This window comes from Tyto alba, unplaced genomic scaffold, assembly GCF_018691265.1.
Source record: "Tyto alba isolate M040663 unplaced genomic scaffold, T.alba_DEE_v4.0 Super-Scaffold_8, whole genome shotgun sequence".
NCBI lineage: Eukaryota > Metazoa > Chordata > Aves > Strigiformes > Tytonidae > Tyto > Tyto alba.
In genome coordinates this window covers 21,936,351-21,963,848 of record NW_024881329.1, presented here as the reverse complement: position 1 = coordinate 21,963,848, position 27,498 = coordinate 21,936,351, and the positions used below count along the sequence as shown (strand labels likewise).

General features: G+C 62.4%; 4 protein-coding genes across 5 annotated transcripts; 2 read left to right on the top strand and 2 right to left on the bottom strand.

Annotated features, from left to right (window-relative positions):
- Positions 1-69: 69 nt before the first annotated feature.
- IQGAP3 (IQ motif containing GTPase activating protein 3) lies at positions 70-13,871 on the bottom strand. Its single transcript, XM_042784943.1, has 38 exons — positions 13,813-13,871; positions 13,201-13,288; positions 12,654-12,810; positions 12,275-12,352; positions 11,989-12,065; positions 11,742-11,809; positions 11,370-11,483; positions 10,869-11,047; positions 10,460-10,547; positions 9,947-10,110; positions 9,678-9,765; positions 9,353-9,516; positions 9,083-9,243; positions 8,744-8,868; positions 8,391-8,554; positions 8,135-8,225; positions 7,865-8,032; positions 7,602-7,744; positions 7,345-7,515; positions 6,985-7,068; positions 6,638-6,709; positions 6,020-6,089; positions 5,457-5,665; positions 5,056-5,208; positions 4,779-4,942; positions 4,391-4,615; positions 4,164-4,304; positions 3,571-3,655; positions 3,044-3,276; positions 2,820-2,952; positions 2,421-2,523; positions 2,119-2,263; positions 1,872-1,959; positions 1,390-1,602; positions 1,080-1,246; positions 823-924; positions 414-522; positions 70-183 (listed from the first exon to the last, which is right to left on the bottom strand). Exons 1-38 carry the CDS (start codon positions 13,835-13,837, stop codon positions 70-72), a joined length of 4,923 nt encoding a protein of 1,640 aa, XP_042640877.1. The 5' UTR covers positions 13,838-13,871.
- Positions 13,872-15,776: 1,905 nt separating this feature from the next.
- TTC24 (tetratricopeptide repeat domain 24) lies at positions 15,777-17,896 on the top strand. Its single transcript, XM_042784901.1, has 7 exons — positions 15,777-16,524; positions 16,604-16,816; positions 16,893-17,021; positions 17,190-17,311; positions 17,433-17,552; positions 17,697-17,768; positions 17,864-17,896. Exons 1-7 carry the CDS (start codon positions 15,777-15,779, stop codon positions 17,894-17,896), a joined length of 1,437 nt encoding a protein of 478 aa, XP_042640835.1.
- Positions 17,897-19,231: 1,335 nt separating this feature from the next.
- On the top strand, positions 19,232-21,164 carry NAXE (NAD(P)HX epimerase). Of its 2 annotated transcripts, XM_042785071.1 has the most exons (6): positions 19,234-19,445; positions 19,745-19,853; positions 19,956-20,066; positions 20,231-20,344; positions 20,428-20,575; positions 20,658-21,164. In XM_042785071.1, exons 1-6 carry the CDS (start codon positions 19,273-19,275, stop codon positions 20,858-20,860), a joined length of 858 nt encoding a protein of 285 aa, XP_042641005.1. In that variant the 5' UTR covers positions 19,234-19,272; the 3' UTR covers positions 20,861-21,164. The 2 variants fall into 2 exon arrangements, with proteins under 2 accessions (XP_042641006.1, XP_042641005.1); XM_042785072.1 differs by lacking the exon at positions 19,956-20,066 and having other exon boundaries at positions 19,232-19,445.
- Positions 21,126-23,645, bottom strand: GPATCH4 (G-patch domain containing 4). The gene is made up of 8 exons (XM_042785065.1): positions 23,535-23,645; positions 23,162-23,235; positions 22,955-23,047; positions 22,650-22,757; positions 22,356-22,456; positions 22,176-22,226; positions 21,736-22,075; positions 21,126-21,651 (listed from the first exon to the last, which is right to left on the bottom strand). Exons 1-8 carry the CDS (start codon positions 23,599-23,601, stop codon positions 21,457-21,459), a joined length of 1,029 nt encoding a protein of 342 aa, XP_042640999.1. The 5' UTR covers positions 23,602-23,645; the 3' UTR covers positions 21,126-21,456.
- Between the last annotated feature and the right edge of the window lie 3,853 nt (positions 23,646-27,498).

The window sequence follows — 27,498 nt, the reverse complement described above, 5'->3', positions numbered from 1 at the left end:
TGGCAGGTTTGCATCACCCTCAGCCCCCACCCCCACCCCCCGTAGCCCTCCCCCACCCCCCCCTCCCCGTTACTTCTTAAAGAACTTCTTGTTGAGGAGGAAAATGAGCAGGTTGACATTGACCTTGGCCTTATCAAACATCTTCAAGACCGCGACGCCCTCGTATTGCAGCTGCAGCAGGTCCTGTGGGAGAGGTGACCGTCACTGCCAGCCCAGGGAGGGGGCTGTCCCCCCCCCCCCGCAGCCCCCCAGGGGAGAGGGGAGCCAGCACGGAGCTGGGTTTGCAACAGGACACGCGGCGGGGAGATGCACGGCGAGGCTGTCCCCAGCTCAGGGCAGGGCTCCCAGTCTCCCCCCAAATCAGCCAGGCATGGGGACACCACCCACCCACCCCCCCAGGATGGGCTCCCCACCTGGTAGTGCAGCTGGAACCGCTCCATGTCGATCCCCATGAATTTGGCTTTCACCTGGAACCCACCCGCCTCCTCGCAGGGGATGATGTCAAAAATGACATTCCTGAACCTGAAGGGAGGGAGGTGCTCACTACTAAAAAAGGGGCTTCACAGCTGGGTCCACCCCCCCAGCACAACCCCCCCCCAGCACACCCGAGGCCAGACCCACAGCCCCAAAACCCCCCCCACCCTCTTCCAAATACCAACCATCCCATGTTCTCCTGGTAATACCCAAAACAACTCACCCCATCCTTGGGGGAGGGGGACACAGGGGTGGGCCTACCTGCACCCTCCTCCCGGGCTATTTTCCTCTACCTGCCCCAGCTTTGTGCTGCAGTAGCTCATCCCACACAGACCAGGGGGTACGTACTGGCTGAGCGGCAAGTCCTCGATCTCCAGCAGCACCCCCTTCTCGAACAGCCGGGCCGCCGTATAGCGCAGCGGCTGCAGCTTCTTGTTCTTCCCACTGACCCTTGAAGAGAAGGGACCACGCACTCAGAGCTGGTCTCCAGCCACATGCAACTCCTGGACCCCCCCAACACTCACACCATCCAGATAAATATATTTTTTTTTTTTTTTCTAAGTTGATAATTATTGGGGTTTTTTTTTTTTGGTAAGGGGACATACTTGTTGCTGACCGCCAGGTTGTCAAGGCAGGTCTTGATGTACTGATTGTAATAATCAATTTGCTCCTCGTAAAACAAGGTCTTGGCGTTGAGGGCCTGCAGGGTTTGTCTCAGCTTCAGGAGCTCCCCTTTGCGGTGCTGCCGGTAACGCCTCTGGTTGCAGATGTCCTGGGGGAAATGAAGCCATACAAAAAAAAAAACAAACAAACAAACAAACAACAATTTTAACTCATTTTGAGCTTTGAGGCACCGGAGCAGAACCTCAGGTGGGTTTAGAGGTGACCTCCTGGCTCAAGCTCCCCCAAGCACACCTTGGCCAGCTCGGTGATGAGCTCCTGGTACTGATGGGCAGAGTCCACGAGCTCCAGGCTCTCCAAACGCCGCAGGTTGCGGATGATCTTGCGCTTCTTCTCCTCCATGGAGAGCTGGCTGTTTGCAGCCAGGGAGCGGTTGCGTTTCAGCTTGGCAGGGGTCTGGGCATCCCGCAGCGCTCGTCTGTGCAGGAGATGGTCGTGGGAGGCTTCCTAGGGATGAGAAAGGAATGAGCCTGGCCCATGGCTGGGACAGGACATGAGATAGAGCAATCAAACCCCTCTCACAGGCACACACTTTGTTACAAGCCTCTCCTGGCCCAAAACACATGCTTTCTCTGAAAAACGGAGCCCAGCCACTGTTGGGAGTGGTAAGAGCCAAGCCTTTGAGAGGAGCAGGGCAGATTTTTGCCAATGGCTTGTTTGCCGTTACCCCAGGAAATTTTTTAGCTCATCCCCAGCAGCAGCCTCATGCATCCCACCTCGCTCTCAGAGGCCAGCGTCCACAGGATCTCCGGGAGGGAATCTCCTGGCTGGGACTGGATCACGTCCACCAGCATCTGCTTGGTGCTAGAGACCAGAGGGAGAGGTCAGGCATCCAGCTCCAGTCCATCACCCTCCCTCCACCAGAACAGGACATTATTTAGTTGGCTCCTAAGGTTTTCTTGCCCTCCTTGAGCATCCCAGCCCCCGGCAAGCTCCCCCGAAGCCCGCAGAGCCCATCCTCACCTCAGCAGCAAGCTCCTCGCATCGCTCTCCTCGCTGCTGGCTTCCAGCACCAGCTTGCCGGTGAGGGTGAGGGAGATCTCCATTTTGCTGAGCTGGGAGAGCGCCTGCTCAGCACTGCTGTCTGCTGGGCTGGGAACATTCTCCCCTGCAAGGGCAGAGAGCCCAGGTAGCCACACTGGGCTCAGGAGGGCTGGCTTCCCCGTGCCCAAAGCAATCCAGCTAGAGCTTCATGCAAGAAAAGCATCACCCGTGCCCATCCTCCCCCTGCCAGGATGGGTGCTGGGCCCCAGAGTTCTACCTACCAACAAGGGACTGGACTGTAGGAATCTCGTCCAGATCTTCCAGGAGCTCGTGCAGGGGGTCTCCGTGGTGCGGCGCGATGGAGTCCTGGTGCTCGAGCAGGAGCTGGATGGTGCAAGGGAGGAGAGTCAGTGGCAAAAGGGGATGCAAAGAAACAGGGAGTGAAGGCTGGTCAGGAACGAAGCACTTGAGAGAGGACTGCAAAGTTATGAGGTTCAGGGAAGGTCAAGCAGCAGAGAACCTGCAGAATCCTTGCCTAAAAAGGGGCAAAAAAAAAAAAAGGCCAGGAGGAGATGTGCTAGTGGCGGGATACAGCGAAGCGGGATGAGACAGCAGAAAACCCAGGGGTTGGGGAGCAGAAAAGGATACTGCTTGTTTGTGGATGATTTTTGTGCCTTCACCTTGTGGGTGTTGATGAGCTCCCCCACGGTGATGTAGATGACCGGCTTGGCCACCGCCACCATCTCAGAGTACTCGTCTACGTTAAACCTCTCTTCTGGCTCGGGGACGCAGCAGGCAGCCGCGATGAACCTCCTGCAGAGAAGGACCTTTTTGGTCAGCCCCAAAAACCCTGCCACCAGCTCGTAACCGCCCTCCCAGCCCGGCGCCACCCTGGTGCCCCCACCTGAACTTGCTGTGGGTCTCCTCCAGGTACTGGTTCACCCCGCAGAGGTGCGCGTTCTCGCCGTCGAAGGCCTTGCGGGCGGCCGCGTGCTGCAGCACTTTGGCAACGGAGCCCAGGTTGCGGCGGTGGTCGGGATGCAGGGTCACCCCGGCCGAGATGTCCACGATGTCGAAGCCGTCGGGGGCCACCACCGCTGGGTTCATGAAGCGGTAGTAGAGCAGGTTCCCCACAATCTAGGGCACGAGACAGGCTGGGTGTTGGGGAGCACGCGAGTCGGTGGCCCCCCAAGGGGTGGTAGCTCAGAAGGGAAGGCTCTTCACTGCCTGGTGGGACCCTCCCGGAGGGAACGGCAGCTCGGAGAACTGCCCACCGCTGGCATTCCCTTAGTGGCTCGAGGAAATTATTGACTTGAAGGGTTTTTTAAGTTAAGAAGACTTGATCTTCTGTGGAAGGATACTGGCCCTCCACATGCACACACAGCTGAACCCCGCCAAGCCACGCAGACACCCCCCCCAGCCCCGGGGTACCTTGTCGATCTCCTCTGCCAATGCCGTGGGGAATTTCTCAGCCAACGAGGTCCTCAGGATTTTGGCCACGTAGCGCATCCCATAGCTGAAGAGAGGTCCGTCAGCAGGCAGGGCAGCACCAGGCTCAGCCACCCTGCTCATTCCCAACTACCCATCATCCAAACAGCAACAAGCCTCAGGCTCGGGGTGATGGAGAAGCCCATAGGAGAGGCTGGTTGGCTGCAGCATCCCTCAGCTCCCTCTCCTACCCTGCTTCCAGCCCAGACACCCCTGGAGGAAACCTTCATCCTCTGAGATTACCACAAAAGCTCAATTTCTTCTTTGCAGACACCTTAACACCAGTAGTAGTAAAGTGCTCAGAACTGGAGTGGCAAGATGAGCCAGCCCACTGGGGCATTGCTAGAGGAGCAGAAGCAGTAGTACCCATTGATATTTGGATTTTTCCTTGTTGACGGTGCAATAACTGAGTCCTGCAGTGGGTAGCGGGGCAGGAAGCCCCTCATCACCCCACCTCCCTTTCTAAGGCCTTGCTGAAGCTACCTTCAAGCCGACAGTGCTGTGGGGATGTGCACACAAACCCTCGAGATACATACGGGATCTTGTCTACAGAAGAGGTGATGGCAGAGACGAACTTGTCCGTCATCGCGAGGAGGTTGCGGATAGAAATATCCAGCCGCCTTTGGACCTCGGGGTGGCTGAGAGCCTGCTCAGGGCTGACCTCGTACGGGAGCTTGCTGTGGATGGAAGACAAGGTCCCCATCACCATCCCAACATCCATCACCCTGCAGCCAGGCTAAGACTTCTTGCCCGGGGGCCTGACCTTTTCTGCCCGCTCTGCGACTCGGTCTGGTTGATCCACGCCTTGTAGATGTCCACGGGGTTGGTGCGGATGCTGAGGGTCTTGTCCTGCAGGACCTCCTGCACGGGGCCACCCAGGATCTGCCGCAGGGCGTTCTGCCCATGGGCGTTACGGTAGAAGCTGACCACCAGCCGGATCACCGTGGCGTTCCCCGTCAGGATATCGTGGACGTGGTCCACCTTGGACCTGGGGAGACAGACAGGACGGATGGGATGAAGGGAATGGACCAGCATGCGTGTTCCCCAACACAGGAGGCAGCAGCCAGGAGATAACTGCAGCCAAAGCCATACCCTTAAGTCCAGACTTTTCCCAGACCTGTCCCCAAACCAGGGCGCCCGCAGCCACCCACCTGATCTCCTCCTGCAGCGCTGCTTTGAAGAGCTGGAGCAGCAGGTAAGCCTCCCGTGGGTTGGAGGCGTAGTTGTAAAGGGTAAAGATCACCGACTCCATGAACTTGGTGGACTTGTTCTGGGGCATCTGGAAGATCAGCCTGGCCAAGTACACAGGCTGTGTCTGCAGGGATGAAGAACACCAAGCTAACCTCCAAGTACTGGGGGGTGGCAGGGGGCCAGGGTCCCCACGCTGCTCCTCCAGCTGTGGTGGACACAAAGCCCCACCAGCCCCACCTGCAGCAGGTAGAAGAGGTGCTGGTAGGCCTCCAGCTTCTGCCGCTTCTCCTTGCTGAGTGACTTGAGCCCTTTCTGCTTGTCTATGGACATCATCTCCGAGAGCTGCTCCTTGTTCTTCTTGGTCAGCTTCTTGCAGTGGGAGACCACCTCCTGGAGCCGCACAGGTGAGGAGAGAGAAGCGTTGGGAACTGCCGGCAAGCTCCGGCGTTCAGCCCAGTTTCTGGGGAAAGGGAGCCAGAGGCACCTCAATGCTCCCCAACCCCTTCAACCACGTTAAAAGCAAAGCAGAGAGTTCAAGCTGCGAAGCCAAGAAGGGAAGGACAAGCTCTGAACTGGCTTGAGTCCTGTGGCAGAGACACGAGGTGGCCGAGGTCCTCCCCCACCACCGTGCTCCTCACCTGCAGCGTGATCCTGTTCTTGACCAGCAGCCCAATCTTGATGTCCATGAGGTCCAGGTCGCTCTCCAGCTGCCGATTGGCACGGATCCTCTTCACCACCTCCTCCTGCAGCCGCAGCACCTCCGACTCCTCCCAGAAGTCATGCTGGCTCTGCTCCAGCAAGTGGATGAAGCGCCGGACGATGCTCAGCGGTGGGTTCCTGGCGTGGACTGCAAGGCACGGCACCACCATGAAAACTCACAGGGAGGACTGAGCAGCCACCCCCAGTGTGGACCCTCAGAATCTCGCCAAGAAACCCCATCCTCCTCCTCAAAAAAAGCATCCTCTTGCAACACCAGGACAGAGGACAAGACGGCACCTCCCTGGGAAGCCTTTGGGAGCAGAGGGCAAGCTAGCCGATGCCGAGGGGCCACCAAACCTCTGCCACTCTCATGCTTGCCCCAGGGACACTGGTGGCCAGCCCGCCCCTGCCTCCCCACCGCACGGGGCCAACGAGGGAGGAGGCAGAGTCCCCTTCCCAATTAATTATAACCACTTCAGAGCAGAGACGAGCAGGCACTTACCCAGCATCCTGTAATCCCCACGGGCCTTGTTAGCTCGCACAAAAGCCTGGATTTTAATTACAGCTTTAATCTGCCAAGACAAACAACGGGGTGGAGGATGTTTCCCCACAGCATCCCTGAAACACGTGGGGAGTGGAGGAGAGCTGGCCGGGCATCCGGCTGCCTGCTCCCACCGCTGGGAATCTGCCAATGCCCAGGATGAGGATCCCGGAGGGATTTCAGGATTTCTTTTTCCTTAGTGGTCATTGCCCCTCCACTTGCTGTATCTCACATGCTGCAGCAACTCCGGAGGTACAGCTTTGCTTCCCACAGCCAACACGCTCTTTTCCCCAAAATTTCCTTCCCCTTTAATGAGCATCTTCAAGTCCTTGTTGGTTTTTTGAAAGAACCAGAGTGCTTTTTCTCCCCTTACACTTTACAGAGCCTGATAGTTTGGCTTCCAGACCCACCAGACACCTTTTCCTTCCCACCTGTGCCTGTGCAAGGATGCACCAATTTCTTCCTCCAGCTGTGCCACAAGCACTTGTGGGCAGGGGTCCAATCCCATGCTCAGGATTGTCCCCCCCCAGACAGTGACACGCTCCCAGGAGCCGTTTTACTCCCCATCCCATCACTCACATTCTGCCTGAAGTAGCGCAGCCTCTCCTGGTACTTTCTCCGAGCCTGCCACATCCTCACGCCTGCCTGGATCTGGGAGAGATGTTCCAGCAGTTGGATACTGGAAGGACTCACTCGACCCGAGCGAGTGGGTGGAAAAGGGGAAAACGTTGGGGATTTATGCGAGACATTCTCCCCCCGACCTGAACTCCCCTCATGCCTCCCAGCCCTGCCCTGGTCCAGTTGCCATATTCCACTCCCCCGGCTGCCTCTTTACTGGGCAGGGGGGAGACACCACGTTCGTTGCTAAACAAGAGGGCGGTGATACCCGGTGCGGGAACAGAGGGTGAAGGAAGAGTCTTCCAAACCTTTACAGCAGCATCTGCATTGGCTTGAAGGTAGCGCAGCCTCTCCAGGTAAGCTCTGCGCTGCTTGTACCCTCTCCAACAAGCCTGAGCATGAGAAAAGACAACCAGCTACCGAGATGCATGCAAGGCTTCTGCGAGGTCCAAGAGAGGATAACACAACACGGGAGAGGAGAGGAAGCAGCTCCCAAAGCTGCGAGAACAGCCCCGTACCACCCTCTGCGGTACCTTGGGCGAGTCCTGGCTATTAAACGTGCCGAGCAGCAAGCACCCGGCGCTGCTGGAGGATGCTGCGAGCAGCCACTTGTGGTTTGCATCCCCCCCTCCTCGTGCAGAGTTGGGATGGAATTCTGGCTACTTCACCTGGATCCTGATGGCAGCCGGCCGCTGCTCCCGCAGGACGTGCCGCCGTGCCGCCAGCTCCCGACGGGCGAGGAAGCCCCGCAGCCGAGCCTGCAGCCTCACCACGAAGGCGACGTTGGACGCCCACAGGCGCTCCCGGTCATGCGCCGCGGTCACTCGGGTGACGACCGACTGTGGGAGGGGGGGGGACGGACACAAAGCACCAGCTCAGCCCCAGCGACGCCCCCAGCGCCCACCAAACCCCCTCCTCCCCGTACCTGGATCTCCTCCCGGCTCAGGTGCGTGGTGTTGAAACCGCCGTCGCGTGGGGGCTGCCAGCTGCCCTCGAAGGTCTGCAAGCTCAGGTAGAACTCGGCACCATCCGGCAGCCTGTGCCGAATCCAGCACGGCTTCCCGCTCCCTGTACACCGAGACGGAGAGGTGCTGCCCCTCTCCGAATGGCTGGGGCAGGGGTGCACACCCCCACCCCAAGCTCCTACGGGGGCGGGGGGGAAGTTTTTGCAGCCCCCAAAGCTTTTACCTGCTTGTCTCTTGGTGGCCATCAGAGCCGCGAGCTGCTCCTGGTAAGCCGCGGCGCAGGCGCCGACCACGCCGCGCAGGGCCACGTCGGGGTTGTGCAGCACCCGCAGGGTCTGGGTCACCTTCCCCTCCTTGATGGCCTGGTTGATGGCGGCGGTGCCCAGAGCCACTGTGGGAGCGGAGGGGGTTCATGTGAGCCCCTCCCTTTCTCACCTCCCCCTTGCAGCAGCCCCCTTGGCCAGCAGGCACCCACGCTGGGGAGAGCACTCACTCCTCCTGGCTGCCACCGTGTCCTGGTTGGCCCTGCAGACCCCTTCCTGGATCTCTTCCCACCAAAGCACAGCTCCATCATCCTCCGTGGCCTGCAAGATGGGGGGAGATGGGGTCTAGCGAGGTGGGGAGCCCGCCCTTGAGAGCTTCAGCCATGCTGGTCTTGCATTACACCAAGACCCTTGAGCGCCTTTCTGCTTTGCGGGGTGCTGTGCTGCTGCAGTGGGGGGGGGGGGGGGGTGGAGATGCCACCCAACCTGGGCTTTCAGCCTTCGTGCCCGTGCCAGGACATCGTGGTAGCGCCGAGCGGTGGGGAGGGCGACGTCGGGCAGGGCGGCTGCCGGCAGCAGCAACGTCGCCAGCGTCTTCTCGGGGTCCGCCTGCACCAGCGCCTCGTTGATCAGCCGGACAGCGAGGACGCCTGCAAAGGGGGGGAAACAAAACACACAGCTCAGCTCCTCCAACCCTCCAGGTGCCCAACGGAGTCACAGCCCAGGGTAGCACAAGGTTCTCCAGTGTCTCCTTAGGGTTAGGGTCCCAGTGCAACCCCCTCTCCTGGGAGGTTTGCAGATCCTCCTGCACGACCCAACCCCACGTGGGCAGGACTCACGGTCGTTTTCATCTTGCACTGATGAATTGGTGCCGTTCACGCTGTCCTGAATGTCATTCCAGCTCAGGAACTCAGCTCCTGCTTCCCTAGATTGGCCCTTCAGCCGCAGTAAATTCTCAAAATACCTGCAGGAGAGATACAGGGCAACAGCTCAGTGCGTTTTAAAGCAGGAACAGTGCCTGCCAGAGCCAGCTACCTGGCTTTTCGAAGGGGAAAAGATAAAACATAGGGCAGGGAGGCTGCTGAAATAAGCCCATGCAAACCCCAGGCCCCCTGACCGTCCCCTCCCAAGGGATTGCTCCACACCACCACCCCCAAACACAGAGACCATCTCCTCACCGCTGCGCATTTGCGTCCTCGACACCCGAGAGGCCCAGGGCAGGGCTGACCAGGCTGCTCCAGAGCCCGTCGGGGTCTCCGGCATCCAAGGCTTGGTTAACCAGCGCCACGGCCGAAAGCATCTCCACAGCCACAAATAGCTCCTCCTGCACCAGCTCGCCCTGCATGGGGCAGGCAGAGACACTGATCCCCCCCCATACCCCATCCTCCAGCCCCCCCAGGCACAAGGGAAGCACCCCACAGCCTACGGGACCTCCCGGGGGAGCTCACCCCTGGGTGCTGGCGCTGCAGCAGGGCCAGCTGGCACTGGTACAGGGGGGCAGCGAGGGGGTACACGTCAGGCAGCTGCGCCGCAGGGTCCAGCAGCACTTCCAATGTTTCGGCCGGCATCCCTCGGCGGATGGCCGCGTTGATCCGGCCGACAGCCTGCAGCACTGAGGGAGAGACCGGGGTGAGCTGGCCCGGGTGGGTTACCGGAGGTGGCTGTGCCCCGTCTCCCCTGGGGGAATTTGGCCAGGCTGGCGGCAGGGCCACCAGCTCCAGGGGATGGAGCGAGCAGCAAAACCTGCTGCAAACAGCCACTTCAGTCACTCACTGGCTCGCTCCTCCTCGCCCTTCTTGTTGGCCGCGAGGATCCCTGCCTCCACCTCCTCCTGCTCCAGCAGGTCCACGTAGCCCAGCTCCTGCAGCGGGCAGAAAGAGGTTTCTGGCCTCATACCAGATCCTGCTTGTGCTGACAGAGCAGCCCCGCTCAGCCCCCTTGCAAAAAGCTCCTGACCCAGGGGGTAACCCCTCTCCTCCTGGGGACCACTGCAGCCCTGGGTGCCACCCCAGCACAGGCCCCCCACGCCCACAGGCTCCTACCAGCGCCTTCTGCTCCCTGTCCGTGCTGAGCTGCTCCAAGTAGAGGTCAAGGTTGTCCCGCTGGAAGCGGCGCAGGGCCAGGACAGGGTCCTGCAGCGCACGGTGCAGCGCCGGCACGTCCTGTCTCTCCAGGGCATCGTCCACCTCCTCCAGAGCTCCGTGCACTAGGAGAGTTTATACCCGGAGGAAAGCAGGTAAATCATCCAGCAGCTCCAGGGAGCAAAGGGAGCTACAGTCAAAGCCTGCACAGCAGTAATTTTAATTTCTCCTTGGAAATGCACACCCAGCCCTGCTCCCTGCTGGGTCTGAAGCTGGCCTGAGCAAACAGCTCCTTCCTAATCTGCCCCCCCAGCCCTGCTCCCTGCTGGGTCTGAAGCTGGCCTGAGCAAACAGCTCCTTCCTACTCTGCCCCCCCACCCTGAGCAGCCTCTCCCCCCAGCCTGGGGTACCACAGTCCCACCAGCAAGCTCTGAAGACCCTCTCCCCCAAGACAGAGGCCAAAACTCTGCTCACCATTCACTTTGTTGATGTTTCCTTGGATTTCAGCCTGGGTCAGGCACCAGTCGTAGATGTCCTCTCCCTCAGGGATCACCTGCAGGTACTGGAGAAGGACTCTCCACTCTTAGCTTTCCACCCAAGCGCACCCCAACAATGCAGGGGTGGGGGGGGATCCTCCGCAGATGCCTGGGCTCATTTCCCAACCCCAAACCCTGGGTCAACCAGCCCCCAAAGAGAAATCATTTCCCCCTCCCATTTTCTGATCAGCAACAAGAGCTCCCAGGCTGCGTTTTACCCACCAAGCATGGGGACAGCATCTGACTGAGAGGGACCCCTCCAGCTGGAAGCCCTCACCAGCACATCAGTGATGGAGCTGCTCCTCTCCCAACCCCCCTGGACCCCCCCCCCACCGTGCTGTCCTCACCCTGTTCCTGGCATTGCTCCCCTTCTCCAGCTTCGCCCGGTGGAGCATCTCCTGGTAGGCGCCCGCCAGCCCCTCACGCAGGTCGAGGAGCATCGCGCTGGGGTTGCGGAGAGCCCCCATCGTCTGGGCCACCACCCCCCGATCCACCGCTTCGTTGATGGCCAGCACCGCGGCATGGACTGGAGGCGAAGTGGGAAGCAGGCAGGTGAGACAGGGCACGGAGGGACACCCCCGACCCCCCGCTACATCCCGCGGGACAAGCCACCCCACGCACGATTGCGGGAACCCCAACTTCTCCAGGGGCCCGGGAAGTCTCAGTATCTCTCCAACAAGCCCAGCTAATGCAAAACCTCGGGTGCTGTGCCAGCCCTTCCACCCATGTCCGGGTCGGAAGGGGAGCATCTTTCAGTTTGCTGGCCCCAGATTTAACATTTAGGGGCTGAGCAGAGATCCTGCTACGGGCTGATACACAGCACTGCTCCCCCCACAGGCACCCCTTACCTGCTGCTTCGTCCCCAGAGAGCTCGTTGGCCAAAATGCCCCCGATCTTGCTGAAGGCAGGCAGCTGCAGGCCGTACTTCTCCAGCTCCTTCTTCATGTTGTTGATCTCCTCCTCTGGAGCAGAGCACAGAGGCATCACCGCTCAGCGCCAGTGCTGTGGTCCAGCACAGGAGCGGGGGCAGCCAGTGGAGCCCCCCAGCCAAACCAGAGGGGTGCAGGAAACACTCACACTGGGGTAAGCATCACCGAGGCAGCTTTGGGAAAGCTTGGCCAAGGTCTTCATTCCCCACATCCCCTCCCCACCACAGAGATGCAAGAGCATCGTTGGCAAACCCTCATCCCTGGCCCAGGTTCCCCCGTGCGGTGCCGTACCCGTGAAATCCACTTTCCCATACAAGTCCTGGATCTGAGGAGCCAGCCCCAGCTTGAAGAGGTACAAGCTGAAAGACGAAGCAGACGCACGGTGACCATGCAAGTCCCTTGTTTCTCCCTCTCAACGCTTCTGCAACACCCGAGGCTGTCACCCCAGCCCTGGGGGTGATGCCACCAAAGGGCTCGCGAGCGCAGACACGACCCATGACAACAGCTCTGGCCCCTGGGCCAGGCCAGGGACACCCACCTGAGCGCGTGGATGCAGTAGACCACCCGGGGCATGTTCTTCTTGTCATAGATGTCGGTGGTCTCCGGGTGGAAGATCTGCCAACCAGATGAGAAAGAGCTCAGGAGGAGATGGCACTGAGAGGGGACCATGGGGAGGAGGTGTCCAAGGGCAGGGGGGGAGGTTTCATCTCTGTCCCCTACAACACCAGCCCTCCCCTCAACGAGCCGAGCCGGTGGCGTGATGCCACAATGGCAAAGGCCAGCGTGTCCCTTGGCTCGGGGAGGGGGACACGGGCACACGTTACCGAGGGAAGCCCCACGTGGCTCATGGCATCGCGCCAGTAGTTGATGTTATCCGTGTGCCGAAAGTGAAGCCCGGCTGCCTGGAAGAAGAAGCCAGAATCAGGCTGAACTCCACTTTCTCCCATCCCTGGGGTCCCCCTCTCCCTCAAACCCACTCAGCCATAAGGTTAGAGACGGAAGCAAAGCCTGTGACACACACACACCCCCCCACGGGGACAGCACAGCTCAGAGACCCCGTTTGCAGCTGAGGTCTATTAAGTTGTCCCTTAACGACTGCAATCAGTATGTGTGTGTGCCCCCCCTCACTTTGTATTCACCAGCAAAGGAAAGGCTCCTGCAAATTTTGGGGTACACCCCAAGGTTCATGCCCCACAGTCCTACCTTGTACCGCATCTGCTCACGGTCATAAATCTTCTTCAGAGGGACCACGGCGGGGGCAAAGCAGTGGCCCAGCTTGGCCAGTATGACCCCGTTGCGCAGGCTCTCTTCCAGCTCCGTGGGGGGGGGCAGCTCCTCGCTCAGGCAGGCCTCCATCCAGCTGGCAGGGCAGAAACGGGGCGCATCGCAGACCCCCAGTACCCCCCACCCAGACAGGAAAAGCAGCACCCAAAGGAGACACCCCCCCGCTTCATCCCCATAAACCCCCCCACCCCGTGGCAGGGAGAGGTCGGCCCCCACCCCTTTACTGCAGGCTTTAGCAGACAGGTGGTGGGTTTCAGTTTGGGTGCAGCAGCGTGGCTGAGTGCCCCCCCCCCCCCAAAAAAAAAAAAAAAAAACAACCCCAAAGTCCACCTTTGAAAGCCAGAAAGCCCCAGGAGCAGGCAGGATTTTGCAGCATTATGCCTTGCAGCTCCACCCCCACCCCCCCACACTCCTTTTGCCCCCCAAATTTGAGCTCGAGTGCGCCCCCCCCCAGGTCCAGCCCCACCGTTTGGCTTCCTCCAAGTGACACAGGTACTGGTAGGCGACGTTCTGCCTCCTCCGCTCGTCCATCTCGTCTGCGGTGAGGCGCTCGCCTGGGTGGTGACAGGGACCCGCCGTCAAACCCCGCTACCCCGGGGGGGGGGCGTGGGGGGTGTTTTAAGCACCCATCGCCACCCAAATTAAGCTTTGGCAAAGGAGAGGCAGGTTTTCAGCACAGCAGCCAACCCGCGCCTCCCCCAGCCCTCGCGTGGGTGGCACCGCGCTGAGACCTGGCAGCGATCGTGACACACACACCCCCACACCCCCCCCCCCAGGCTCGTCTGGCGGTTGGAGGAACGTTTCCATCTCCTTTTTTTCCCCCAAAGAAAAAAGGGTGCCCCCGGGGCGGGGAGGGGGGCACAGGTGCAGTTTCGGGGTGCTCTCATACCGCTGGTGCTGGGAACACCCACGACTGCTGGGGGGCACCCACCAGCACCCCCCCAAAACACATCCCCTCCAGCCCGTACCCAGGCTCCCGGTGTCCGACCGCTGTCCCCCTCCCCACCTGAACTCCAACCCCCGCCGCACCCCTCGCACCCCCAGACCCGCCTGTTCCCCCCCCGCCCCGGCCACTCACATCGCACCGACCCCGCTCCCTCCATGGCTGCGGCCGCGGCGGCCCCACCCGCGATTTGAATCTCCCGCCGCCCACGTGACGCCGCGCAAGGGCCGCTGGGAGATGTAGTCCGGTACCGGGGGGGGGGGCGCTGTGCGCGGGGTGGGGGAGCCCCGGGACCAGTGGGGTGGCCTGGCACACACCGGGGTTCGGGGAGTGGGTATGCACCGGGGTGCGGGGGGAGTTTTGGGGTGCAGTGGTGGCACACAGCGGGGCGCGGTGGGTACAGGGGTGGCACACACTGGGGTGCGGGGGTGTTCGAGGGGGTGCGGGGGGTGGCACATACCGGGGTGCGGGGGGGTGCAGGGGGTGGGTGTGCGCCGGGGTGCGGGGGAGGATCAGGGGTGCAGGGGGTGGCACACACCGGGATGTGGGAGGAGTTTGGGGGTGCAGGGGGGTGGCACGCACTGGGGTGCGTGGGGGGATTAGGGGTGAAAGGGGTGGGTATGCACCGGGGTGCGGAGGGAAATGGGGGTGCCGGGGTGGTTCACACCAGGGTGCGGGGGGAGATCGGGCGTGCAGGGTGTGGGCACATTATGGGATGCAGGGAGTGTATATGCACTGGGGTGCAGGGGGTGGCACACACTAGAGTGCGGGGGGGGGGTGATCAGGGGTGCAGGGGGTGGCACACATTGGGGTGCAGGGGTTGCAGAGGGTGGGTATGCACTGGGGTGCAGGGGGTGATCGGGGGTGCAGGGGGTGGCAGGCACCAGGGTGTGTGGGAGAGATCAGGGGTGCAGGGGGGGGATCAGGGGTGCAGAGGTGGCACACACCGGGGTGCAGGGGTTGCAGGGGGTGGGCACACACTGGGGTGAAAAGGGGGATCAGGGGTGCAGGGGGTGGCACACACCAGGGTATGGGGGCAAACTGGGGGTGCAGGGGGTGACACACACCGGGGGTGCAGGGGGGGATCAGGATCTACACACACCGGGAGCACCCACCCGGCTGTCAGCAGGGCACCCCCGGCCCACACCGCGCTCTGCCCACCCGGGTTGGGATGGGCGGGGGCTGCTGGGGGACCCCAGGATGTGGGGGGCGGCCCCGGGGTGCCCTTCACCCTCGCTGCACCGTGCCCATACATCAAACCGCTCCAAACCACGAGCGTGCCCCCCCATTAAACAAGCCGGGACCGGTTGTGCCGTCCATCCCGCGGTTCACACCGGCGCGCCTGAACCGAGTTGCCATGGCACTGTACACCGCGCCGGTGACGGAGATGAAACCGGAGCCCCCCGGGGCCATTGCGGAACGTGCCCTCCCCAGGAGGGGACCTGGCTTTGTCCCGGTTTGTGCGTGTCACGCACGACCCCGACGCTTTCCTGGCGCTCAGAATCCATCTGTGCTCCAGCGCCAGGTCCCGGGCACCGGCGTCCGTCACCCGGGGGGGGCTGTGACCGGCTTCGGGTGGCTTTCCAGGCAGCCCAGCCCCGGTGGGACTCGGAGGCCCTTTGGTCACCCTCTGTCCCCGTCCGGAGAGCGGTGGGTCGCAGCAGCGAAGCGGCTGCAAGCGGTGGTGATGCCCTGTCCCTCCCCTCCACGCCCTCGACACCGTTTGCACCTCAAGAGCAAACAGTAAGTGCATGCAACTGGTTATTCTGCCTCCCAAGACACCCCGGGAACACCCACCCCCTGCTGCAGCTTCCCCCCACTCCCCCCCCAGTGACCCCCCCCTCTCCTGCCTGGCAGCCACAAAGCTTTGCGGGGGACAGGCACCCAGTGCAGAAGCTGGGCTGGGGTCCTCCATGGAAAGGCTTTTTTCCTCCCTGAAATTTTAGCACCAAACCAGCTACAAGACTTTTCTAATTTTTTTTTTTTTTTTTTTAAATAATATAAAATCATGCTGCTCGTTTTAAGAAATCCCAGGACTGTGCTGGCTCAGGCTGCCCGCTGCATCTTTCTCTCTTGCAGGCAGATCGCTCCCCCTGCTCATGGCTTCAGAGGAGGCTGCTAATCCGGGAGCACAGCCCGCGGTCCCCGCAGCCCCCCCGGCCAGGAAGAAGAGCCGCAAGAAAGGGAAGGAAAAGCCCAAAGAAGATGCTCAGGAGCGAGGGGACAAGGCAGGGGGGCGGGAGGCTGAGATCGAGGGGCTCACGCGAGCCGGACACCGGGCGCTGGCGCTGGGGGACGTGCGAGAGGCGGTGGGGTCCTTCAGGAAGGCTTTTTTCCTCTCCGGGGGCACAGCGAGCCCCCAGCTCCGCAGGGCTTGTGCCTTCAACCTGGGGGCTGCCTACGTGGAGACTGGGAAGCCCAAAAAGGGCCTCGAGTTCCTCCTTCGCTCCCATCCCTCAGAGGGGGAGAGCGAGGAGCACGCGGATGATCTTTATTTCAGCATTGGGGCGGTTCACGAAGGGCTCCGGGATTTTCCGAAGGCTTTGGAGTATTTTGGCAAAGCCGTCGGCCACGACGGCGCGGCGCAGGCTGGCAGCCGAGCGGGGACCCGCGTGCAGATGGGCTGCTGCTACCTGGGGATGCGGGAGCCGGCGCGAGCCGCGCGGTGCTTCTTGGACGCGGCACGGACCTACACGGCGGCGGCGAGCCCCGAGGCTGCCGCGGTGGCCCTGAGCCGGGCGAGCGGCTCCATGCTGCAGAGCCGACAGTTCAGGGCGGCGGAGATCGCGGGGGTCCTCGCCCGGTGCCGCTCGCTCTGCGAGAGCATCCCCGACCCAGCCCTGCGAGGTAACGCCGCGCCGCACCCCGGCCTCCCGGTGCCCTCGGGAGCGGCGCCCGCACCCGGCTTTTCCTCTCGGCCCCGCAGGGAAACTCTACAATGACATCGGCCTCGGCTACTCCCAGCTCCGCATCTTCTCCCTGGCTGCTGAGAACTTCGAGCGGGCTCTCGCTCTCCGCAGCGGCGAGCCGGCCGGGCGCGGGGAGGCTGCGCTGCTGCAGAACCTGGGTGCTGCCCACAACGCCCTGCGCAGCTTCGGCACGGCCCTGGGCTGGCACCGGCGAGCGGCGGCGCTGCACGGTAGGTCGCACCGGTGTCTCTCGCTCTTTGCCGGGTGTGCTAGCTGGGGATGCAGCCCCGTGTTTCCAAATTCCAGGCGCTCTAGGGAACCGGAGGGCGCAGGGGCAGTGCTTTGGGAACCTGGCGTACGCCTGCAGCCGGCTCGGGAACCACGAGGGTGCCGCAGAAAACTACCTGCATGCCCTGCAAGCCTTCCGGGACTCGGGTAAGGGGGGGGCCCAGATAAATCCTCCCGGCGCTGGGGGTTCTCTGGATGCTGAGCAGAGTCGAGCCGGGGTGCACGTGGGATCCAAAGGGAGTCAGTGATGCTCCCTCCCTGGGACCTCGGCTGCGATGCGCTGGGCCAGCGCTGATGCTGCCCTTCGCCTCGCAGGGGACGTGCAGGGGCAGTGGCAAGCGTGCGAGGGGCTGGGAGCAGCCTGCTTCCACCTGGGACACCCCCGGAAAGCCATCGGGCACTACAAGGAGGCCCTGACTTTGCTTTCCCACTGCCAGGTAAGGCACACCGGGGAAATCCCCGAGGCCGGACCCTCCCGTGCATCATGGGGAGGGTGCCTAGGGCAGACCCACTCCCAGACCCACTCGGCCCAGCCCACGCGGGTTCTCTCCTCCACAGGACACCCCCAGAGCTGCCCGCGAGAGGGTTGTGCACAAGCTCACCGACGCCATCCAGCACCAGCTCTGCCTCCACGGCCGCCTCGCCCGCGGCGGGGGCCGGGTGCCCGCCCCAGCCCCTGTGAGCATCACCCCAGGGACGTGGGGGGGCAGATCAGGGTGCTGGGGGCTGACACCCCAAGTGGGGGTTGGTGGGGAGAGGCACCAGGGTTTGCTGGGCAGAGGGACACGCGTGTGTAAACCCCGGACCGTCCCTCCTTCCCAGCAGGACGCTGGCCAGCTGTGGTTTTGCTCCACGCTGCCCCACGCCAGCGGGGCACGGCTCCGGGGGAGCAAGGTGTGAGTAGGGAACCTGCCATCATGTCGCTCCTTCTTCCGTGGGTGAGTTCCCAGTATCACCCATGAGGTAAATCTTCCTCCCTTTGACCCCAGTTCCTTTGCGGGGAAAGCCCAGCGTGGGAATGAGCCTGTGCCAGGAGCACGTCCTGGGCATTCAGGTAAGAGGGTGCAAATTAAAATCCAGACACCTTGATTGAGCCACACAGCTGATTTCTGCCCGAGCCAAGGCTTCGGCAGGGTCTGGTACCGGAATCCTGCCTATTTGCCCTTCCTCCCCGGAGGCAGAGGAGCAGCCCTGACTGATGGCCCCGCACCGGAGCGCCGTGACCCACGTGGCCGCCTGGACACGTCTGGGGAGGATGAGGATGGTCCCAGCGCAGCTCCAGGGTGTCGCAGTCGTCCCCACGTTAACAGGTGGGTGGGCGAGGGGGAGGCACCCCAATACAGCTCCTTGCACCCAAATACCCTTGAAGCAGCAGCAAATGTAACGTAGCGAGCGGCATTGCCGTGGGGACTTCTTGTGGTTAAAGGTGAAAATCCACGAATTTTAAAAGATACCGGGGAGGGTTCGGTGACGATGCGATAGGGGAGTTTGTCACACAGATGATTTCCCTCACCTCCACGAGCCGTCTCTGCTTTGCTCCCAGTAACCCGACCACCACCGCGCCGTGTAAGTACCAAACAGCACCGGAGCTTCGCTTCCCCGGCGAGCCGAGGGCTGCCGGTTCTCACGCTGCGTTTCGCAGGGCGTCGTGACCGCCAGCCCCTCCGGCTGAGGTCCCCGGAGCGGTAGGTGACACACTGGAGAAGCGAGCAAGGTGTCCTCTGAGGGGAGGGTTCAGGGATGGAGACCCCCCCCCTGCCCCCAGCAGGGCTTGGGTCACCCCAATGACCATGTCCCCAAGCCCCAAATTAGAGGGGTTTGGGGTTTTGGCACCTTGTAACCAACCTGCTATAGGTGGGGCGGCGGATCTGAGGGTGGGTTCAAGCATCTATGAAATCCCACCCCCCCCCCTCATACCCCCCCTCTATTCTGCACCCCACCGGGTGCCCCCCGCACCCCGTAACACCTCGGTGGCCTCGCTGCCCCCCCCCCAGCCCCGCCGCTGACGCCACCGGCTGCTGGAGCCGCGACCCACGCACGGGGACCAGGGTGCTGTCCCTCATCTGCAGCCTCGTGTGACGGTGAAGGACACGGGGAAGATGGCCGCTTCCCACGCAGCGTGGGGGATGTGTGTGTGTCGGGGGGGGGGGGGGGGGGTGCCGCTATCGCATCCCGCGTGTCCGCGTTCACGGTGCTTGAGCCAACACGGTTTTGAAACCGCTGCTTTGCCGTTCTCCTTTCCGTGCTGGGGCCGGGGGAAGGGCGCGGGTGGGGTGGTGGGTGGGTACCGAGGGACCGCGGGCTCCGAGCCCGGCGCCGCCCCGCAACCACGGGGATGGGCGCCCCGCCCCGGGGCGGCCCCCGCGCCTGCTCCGTGCCGAGCTCCGTGACCCACCCAATGCCGGGGCCGAGGGCGCTGCTGGGACTGGGGTTACTGGTGGCGGCGGGGACACGCGTGGGCGGGCGCTGCTGGAACCGGGGCTGGAGCTGGGACCGGAGCTGGGAGCGGGACCGGTGCCGCCCCCGCCGCGCCATGCACCGGCCCAGCGCGGGGGGGCTCCGCTTCCTCGGGTATGGCTGCGGAGGGGAAGGGGGGGTGTCAAAAATTGCACGGGTGTCCGGAGAGCGGTGGAGGGAACGGGGGATATTTGGGGGGTGCAGGGAAGGGGGGGTGGGGGTAGGGGGTAACAAGGCGCTGAGGTGTCGGGCAGGATGCATGGGGGTGCAGAGGTGCACGGGGGGGGGTGTTTCAGCGTGGGGAGCTGGATCCTGTCCCCCCACCCCTCACTCCACAGCTGAAGGGGTCACAGCTGGCCCCGACGGGCCGGCCGAGTTTCATGACCCCCGGGGGTGCCCTCCCCCCCCCCCAGGCAGGAGGAGGCACAGGCCATCGACCAGGAGCTCTTCACAGAGTATAAATTCAGCGTGGACCAGCTGATGGAGCTGGCGGGGCTGAGCTGCGCCACCGCCATCGCCAAGGTGGGCACAAGGTGGTGGTGTAGGGGGGGGGGTGTGGAATCCGGGCCCCACGGCGTGGCCCCACTTCCCCGGCGTAACCCTACACCTCCTGTCCCACACCAGGCTTACCCCCCCAGCTCCTTCACCACTAGCCAGCCCGCCGTGCTGGTCGTGTGTGGGCCGGGCAACAACGGTGGCGACGGCTTGGTCTGCGCCCGGCACCTGAAAATGTTTGTGAGTCTCTTGTGCGAGCGGCCACACACTCCACCCCCCGCAAGGGTGGTGGTGGGGTGTTGCCTGCCCCCCATGCACCCCCCATACCCGCAGGCGTTGGGGTTCCCACTCCTCTGGCTGCTCCTGGCGCCACAGCACTGTCCAGGTCCCTCCCGCTTTTGCAGGGCTACGAACCAACCGTGTATTACCCCAAGCGCCCCAACAAGCCCCTGTTTGAAGGTTTGACCACCCAGTGCCAGAAGATGGATATCCCCTTCCTCCCTGAATTCCCGGGAGAGGTGAGGAGCAGCCCCTCAGCCAGGGAGCAGCCGTCCTCCTTCCTCGGGGCTGTTTTTTTCACCCGCCACCTTCCCCGCCGCAGGCTGCGCTCATCGACGAGCTCTACGGCCTGGTGGTGGATGCCATTTTCGGGTTCAGCTTCCAGGGAGCGGTGCGGGAGCCCTTCGGCAGCATCCTCAGCACCCTGGAGCGCATCACGGTGCCCATCGCCAGCATCGACATCCCCTCGGGTGAGTAAAGGCCGGACTCACGGGAGGACGGTGCTCGGCCGGGGTCCTCCCGGCTCCAGCCCGGCCTCGGGACTTGTTTCAGGCTGGGACGTGGAGAAAGGGAAGGCGGATGGTCTCCAGCCCGACATGCTCATCTCGCTCACGGCACCCAAGAAGGCAGCAGCGCATTTCACTGGCCGCTACCACTTCCTCGGGGGCAGGTTTGTGCCGGCCGCGCTCCAAAAGAAATACACTTTAAACCTGCCACCATACCCCGAGACAGACTGCGTCCTGCAGCTGAACTAGGGCTGGGGCTCAGCAGGGGTTTGGGGCGCTGGGCTAGGATTCAGCATAGGAGATCAGGGCCTAATTCTGCCAAAGCCACAGCCCTCTGCGAGGAGGATGGTCAGCACCTCGCTGGGCTCCATCCTACCCAGCTCTGCCAGCAGGATCGAAGTTCAGTGCAGACCAAAGCCCGCAGGAACTTGGGACCTGGTCTGAGTGCTTCGAGGGAAGTACAGACACGATCTGGGATCCCGGGGTCTGCCGCATGTCTTGCACTTCAGGATAGTTTCATTGCAATAAAGATTTATTTGTGCCCTTGAAAAAATATTTCAATGCTCTGTGGGGGTCTGTCCCTTTGTGTCCCTGCCCCAGGGCCTGGTGGAAACTGGGGTCACCCCTGACAGGAGGAGTGAAATAAAGCTCCATCCAGCTCCAGACCAACCAGTCCCAGCCCAGCAGCCTCCCGCAGTGGACACGCAGCCGGGCCACAGTGCCGGGCTCCACCTGGGGAGAGCCCAGAGCACCCTCGGGCACCCATCAGTGCCAGCAGGCAGCATCAGGACCCTCACAGCCAGCTGGTAGGGGCAGCTGCGCAGCATGGCAGCCTTGGCCCTTGCTCATGATGGTTCCCTCCTCCTCTTCTTCTTCTTCTTCTTCCTGGGGCTGTGCCCAGCCTGGTCTGGCCCATCTGTGTCTTGTAGAGGTACCTCTGTCTCAGTTAGCTCTTCTTTGTCCTTTTTCTTCTTCTTCTTCTTCTTCTCCATCTCGACTGGCTCTTCTTTGTCCTCGTTATTCTTCTTCCTCTTCTCCGTCTCAACTGGCTCTTCTTTGTCCTTCTTCCTCTTCTTCTCCATCTCAACTGGCTCTTCTTTGTCCTCCTCCTTCTTCTTCTCCATCTCAACTGGCTCTTCTTTGTCCTCCTCCTTCTTCTTCTTCTTCCTCCTCTTTGCAGCCTTCTCCTCCTCTCCTGCCACCTCCTCTTCTCCACTTGGCTCCCGCTTCTTCTTCAAGACCTCCCCTTCTCCGCTTGGCTCCTGACTCTGCAGCATCTTGGGATCAACTCTGTCTCTGGACTGTTTCCTTTTTTTCTTCTTTTTTTCCTGCCTCTCTGCTGGGGGGCTGCTCTCCGGGGGCTCACGCTGCCGGTCCTTGTGTCGGTACGTGGCCAGGAAGGCTCGCTCCTGCTCCTCCAGGCGTGCCAGCTTGGCGCTCATGGTCAGGCCGTGACGGGCACCCCTGCAACGATTGCGGGCAGCCGGGGTCTGGCAGGGAACGTGCCCCCCAGCCCAGCCTGCTCGGAAGCCCCTGCCAGGAGGGGGGAAGCCCAGCCACTTACTTGTGTGCCGTGCGGCCCCCGCACACTCGCATCAGCTCCTCGTCCGTCAGCCTGCGGGACGGAGACAGGACGTGTCACCCCCCAGCATCAACATGAGGGGGGAGCACGGTCCTTGCAGCCCTCGTCCCTCCCCACTGCTGCGTCGTGGGGACAGGACGTGCACCGCTGCCCCAGCCTTGCCTCCTGGCTGAAGAGAGGTCCAGCTTCTCCTCCTCCTCGCTGCTCTCCGAGCCGGCGGGCAGCTTTGTGGACTCCTCCCCGCGTGCCGTGAGCGTGGCTGCCTGCAGCGGGGAGAGGCAGAGGGGCCGGGAGAAAAGGGGACAAGAAAAAGAGGAGGGGGGTGGCGGGGGGAGTGCTGGGGGATATAGCAGCGATGGGCTGGAGAGGCTGTGCTGCAAAGGGAGGTGTGTGGCGGGGTGCCGAGTTCACAGCAGCCTTTGCAGAGATGCCGGCTGCTCCCCCAGGGTCGGTTACCTTCACGAAGCGGCCGTAGAGCATGCTGCCGGTGCCGCCGGCCGCGCGGGGCTTCTTATTGCTGATCCTGACGCCCTGCTCGGACAGGGTCTTCATGGAGACGCCATCCTGGAGGGAGAGGGATGCAAAAGGCTCGGGAGCGTTTGGTCCGAGGGGCTTCATCCCTTCCAGCAGCACCTCTCTGCCACCATGGTCCCCGCTGCGAGGTGCTGGAGGGGTACAGAGGACTGCAAAGCCCCCCCCCCATCGTCTTCCACCCCATCCCAGCCCCACCAGGGTGTGTGTCACCCCCCCAGCCCTCCCACCTGCCCAGCCTCCACAGCGATGTTGGCAGCCGCCTTGTTGAAGACGTGGTCCCACCAGTGGAAGGAGAAGGGCTCCGCCGCGTCGTGTCCCACCTGGGGGGTGCAGAGGAGCCACTGAAACGGCCGCAGGTGGTGGTGGTGGTGGGGGGGGGGTGGGTGACGGGACGGGACCCCCCCACACACACCGGGTGTGGGGGCTGCACTCACCCCCGCCGTGTCACACTTGACCTTCACCCGGATGGCCTCGGCGATGCCGTCCTCCCGCTTCCCCAGCCCCCGCCCTAGGGACAAGGCCACCGGTCACCCGCCGCAGCGACACACACACGCACACACTTCCCCCCCCCCCCCCCCCCCCCCCACCCGGGGGAGGCCACGGGGGGTTCCCACCGGGAGAATCCCAAGTGTCGGGGAGAGGGGGGGAAGGCTGCGAGGCCGAGCCCTGCTCCTCCGGGAAGCTGGGGGGGGGGGGCGGCGGGGGATCGCACCGGGAGAGCGGGGGAGAGTGGGACAGGGACCGGGGGGGGGGTGGGCCGGGGACCACCGGGGGTGGGGGGGTGGGGAAGCCCAGGGCGGGCCCCACCTCGCCGCCAGCCGTGCCGCTGCAGCTGACTCTCCGCAAACCGCATCCCGGGGTCCGGGGCGCTCATGGCGGGGGGGTCCCGTCAGCCACCGCCCCCCCCCCCCCCGCTCCACGCCGCCGCTGCCCGGCAGGCAGTGCCGACTGCGCATGCGCCAGGGGAAGGAAGAGAATGATATGCGCAGGCGCAGTCGGAGGGTGACCGGGGGGGAACACGACACTCCGCGCATGCGCAGGCGGGGTGGGCGAGAACGCGCCCTCGCGTGGGGCCGTGCACGGACAGGCGGACACGGCGGCACGTCGACACGCGCACGCGCGCGGGGACGCACCCACCCACACACCCCACCCCACTTCCCCCCCAACCTCCAGCCACCCAAAAACATGCGGGTCCACACGCTGACACTCGTACCTCCACGCGCGGCCGGGCTCACGCGTGCGCGCACCCACGGGCTGAACGTTGCATGTACACACACGCACACACCCCCGCCGTGGGTGTGCCACGAGAACGCGCTGACACGCGGCTTACCGTGCGTTACGTACACACCCGGCGTTTTACACATGTACGCATACGTGCTACACGCATGCTGAGGGGGTGTGTGCTCACCCACGTGTGCACATGCAGACACGCGTGGCCGGCTGGGAAGCCCCAGCAGACAGCACGGTGCCAGCACTCAGCCCCAGCAGCCGGCGGGGGGGGCTGTTCGCTTTCCACCAGGGCCGGGCACAAGGGAAGGGGCCACATCCTGAGCCGGTGCTGTGGCCCCGTTGCCCCCCACCAGCCGGGCCCTGGGGGTCCCCCGAACCCCGGCAGCGGGGCCACGCCGCGGCCTTGTCCCTCCTGGCTCCATCCCTTCGCCAAAGCTGCCAACTGCAGGTGCTGGCAGCCACCAGCACCCTGGGCTTGGGTGCTCCAGCAGAGCTGGGGACACCCCACTCCACCCCGCTGCGTGTGGGGGTCTGCCCCGAGCGATGCCGCACGGCTGGAGACCTTCCCTTGGGTCACACCCCCCGTGTCCCCCTCTGCTCCAGCCACGCTTCCCAAAGCAGGAGGTGACCCCGGGGAGGGGGGGGAAGGCTCCCCGTGCAAATGCTTCGACTCCTCGCACCGCGCAGGACCGGCCCCCAAAACCCCTGCGCACCCTTGCTCCGCTCACGCCGCCTAAGGAGAGAGTGGGTGGGGAGGACGGGCACCCAGCCCCCAGGTGATTGGGGGGGTGCAGGGTACGTGCATGGGAGGCCGTTGCATTGGGTGGGCGGCGTGCGAGGGGCACGGGTGCCGCGCACCGGGGTGCACGTGGCGTCCATGTGCCGCGCACCGGCCTGTGCCTGCAGACGTCGCAGGCACCAGCTTTGCACTCCAGCGGTTGCACACAGCAGCAGCATTTTGCTGGTGTGGTTTGGGGGGGGGGGGGTTAGAGGGATGTCCCCCTCCCCTGCTCCAGCCCCCTAAGCATTGCCACCGCACCTCCTTGCACTTTGCTTTTCCCACCCAGCCCCAGCGTCCCAGCGCCTGCCGCCTTTTCCTCCCGCTCCCCTTGAGAAGGGCACTGGGGTGCACAGGGGTAGCGGGGGGGGTGTTTCTCCGCGGTCCTGCCAAGCCAAGAGACCGCAGCAGCTTGGAGTCTGTAGGGCAGCAGCCTTGATTGCTCCATATTTCACCACTCTCTCTGTGAGGATTAAAAAAAAGCAGCAATAACCTTCGTAGAGGAGCACTCTCACAACAGCCGCACCCCAGATGTGTCTCAGGGAAACTGAGGCAGCGAGGACGGGGATATTCCCACCAGGACACTCAGGAAAACCCGAGCAGGGCAGGGCTGAGCATCCCAGCGCCACAAAATCTCCCAAAAGCAGACGCCCTTCCCAGAGCAGTGGGAGAAGCTTCTCTGTCAGTCCAGGCTCCCCACCAGGAGATCAGGGCCGAACTGGGGCTCAAACCCATCACTGGCACTGGGGGACACACACATCAGGCACAACCACTGTCCTTTATGTCACCAACACCACCGCACACCCTTCAGCCCTGGGGCAGGCTGGAAGACTGGTCATTTTCTTGTTTCCAGTGGCAAGGGGAGCAAACAACAAATCCCAGTCTCCAGCCTGCCGTGGGCACAGACTCCACGCCAGTGGGCACCAGCACAGCCGACCCTGCGAGCTGGGAATGCAAACCCCGGTGGAACGTGGCCAGCACCGGACCGGCAGGGAGCAAGGTATCAACTTGCTGGAGAAATTAAAAATAAACTAAGTCAGAGCGATGTGAATATGGACCTGAATGTGCCAGGTTCACGTCCTGCTGGCAGGCAGCCGAGCGAGCTGGCAGTGTCCCAACCACTCTCTAAATCATGGTTTTCTGCCCTGAAATGCTGCAGAATTGAGCAGAGAGGCCGAGGAGCATTCTAGCCCTTCCTTAGGGCTCCCGTGGCTGAGCAAAGGTGCTGCAGTAGTTCAATATACAGAGAAGTATGTATATGTGGGTGTATATATAAATATAGACATACACATTTTTTCCAAACTATCCCACCCCATGACCTAATCCTGAGAGACTTCCCTGCTGACCCCCTCTTGCAGCACATTCAGAAGTTATTAACAGAGTTGGTTTGAACTTGCACCCCCAAAATCAGGGCCGTGGCCACAGGAAACAGCCCATGTCATGGCTAGGGACCTTAGTAATAAAAAAATTGTTTCTTGAAAGAAATTTTGATGCTCATTTCCTGCAATATCTCCCTCCTCCACACTTAAGAGGTTTGATTTCAGCGTTGGAAGTGTTACATTTGGTTATTAGGGGAAAAGGCTGCGGTTCTCCTCCAGGGAGGGGGGAAGAATAAAGTGAAAATACATCCTTGACAGCAGAAATCTCTCCAAATCAATCAGCCAGATTCGGCACTACCCGCTGAGGAAATTGCTCCTTCCATTATATTTTAAGGGAATTAATTCTATTTATCAGAGAAAAATGAGAGGAAACAGTCAGCAAGGAACACCTTTGGGCAATTCCTCGGGGAAGGAGAGATACAACAGCAAAAGTGCAATTGTTCCTTTGAAAGAGGCCTTTTGAACAGCACATTACTGAGGATTAGGGAAAGCTCTCCGGAGGGGATTAAGGTTTCACTAAAAAGCTCCCTTCTCACCAGCCTTCAAAGCCGCCGTCTCCTCCCAAGCCTGGGCCGACCAAAGGTGAGACCCGAATCCCCGGCGGATAACCCAGGGCTGGAGCAGCCACATCCATCACACCTCCGGGCTCCCGTGCCGTGGCCCCTTCCTCCCCAGGCCCTGCCCTCCCAACCTTTACAGACCCCCCCTCCAATTTTGAGAAGGGGGGAAACGCTGCTGCTCCCACTGGGCTGAGGCCAGAGACTCCCCAGGCAGGTGCAGGACAGAGCTCTGAGCTCAGCACTCCATCCCAGCGCGTGGGCACGGGCAGATCATGCTGCTTTTCCGCTCCCCGAGGAATAAGGAGAACCAGAGCACCAGTTACAGCAGCTACAGGGAAGGGCTTGCAAAGCCCATTGGAGAGATGCAACCTCGGGGGAAAATAATTCCTGTAAGGGATGAGGGGTTGGTGAAAGCTGCACCAGCACAGAGCATTTCCCCGAGGCTGCTCCCCTCCGCACGGCTTCGGCCCCAAAGCCAGAGCCACAAATCCATCCGGCTGCTCCCCACCAGCACGACAAAGCCCCTCTGGAGCAGCAAGGAGGAGAGCGGGAGGGTGGCAGCTTTGCCAAATTGCCTGGGGGAAGCTGGAGAGCTGGTAGATGAACATCAGATGCAAACAGGGGCTGCAAGCCGAGATAGCAGGCTGCCCTGTTATCTTTATTTTAGCACCTTGGCTGGTGGGCTGGCAGCAGGTGAGGAATGATCTCAAACTGACATAAGAGCGGATGCTGCGGTGTGGAGAGACAGGAGAAATATGTTTTCCTGATTAAAAGAGCAGAGAGACACCAAGGACTGAGTGGCCTGTGAAGACTCAACATTTCAC

Excerpts from the sequence above, each read along its gene's own strand:
- TTC24 (XM_042784901.1), top strand. The coding sequence starts at position 15,777 with ATGGCTTCAGAGGAGGCTGCTAATCCGGGAGCACAGCCCGCGGTCCCC. Across the intron at positions 16,525-16,603 it reads CCCCGACCCAGCCCTGCGAG|GGAAACTCTACAATGACATC; the intron begins GTAACGCCGCGC and ends TCGGCCCCGCAG. Across the intron at positions 17,769-17,863 it reads CACGGCTCCGGGGGAGCAAG|TTCCTTTGCGGGGAAAGCCC; the intron begins GTGTGAGTAGGG and ends CTTTGACCCCAG.
- GPATCH4 (XM_042785065.1), bottom strand. The coding sequence starts at position 23,601 with ATGAGCGCCCCGGACCCCGGGATGCGGTTTGCGGAGAGTCAGCTGCAG. Across the intron at positions 22,758-22,954 it reads TCGCTGTGGAGGCTGGGCAG|GATGGCGTCTCCATGAAGAC; the intron begins GTGGGAGGGCTG and ends CTCTCCCTCCAG. Across the intron at positions 21,652-21,735 it reads ACAAAGAAGAGCCAGTTGAG|ACGGAGAAGAGGAAGAAGAA; the intron begins ATGGAGAAGAAG and ends GAGCCAGTTGAG.
- IQGAP3 (XM_042784943.1), bottom strand. The coding sequence starts at position 13,837 with ATGGAGGGAGCGGGGTCGGTGCGAT. Across the intron at positions 1,960-2,118 it reads GCGAGGAGCTTGCTGCTGAG|CACCAAGCAGATGCTGGTGG; the intron begins GTGAGGATGGGC and ends TCTGGTCTCTAG. Across the intron at positions 523-822 it reads GAGGACTTGCCGCTCAGCCA|GTTCAGGAATGTCATTTTTG; the intron begins GTACGTACCCCC and ends CCCTCCCTTCAG.
- NAXE (XM_042785071.1), top strand. The coding sequence starts at position 19,273 with ATGCCGGGGCCGAGGGCGCTGCTGGGACTGGGGTTACTGGTGGCGGCG. Across the intron at positions 20,345-20,427 it reads TCCCTGAATTCCCGGGAGAG|GCTGCGCTCATCGACGAGCT; the intron begins GTGAGGAGCAGC and ends TCCCCGCCGCAG. Across the intron at positions 20,576-20,657 it reads CAGCATCGACATCCCCTCGG|GCTGGGACGTGGAGAAAGGG; the intron begins GTGAGTAAAGGC and ends GACTTGTTTCAG.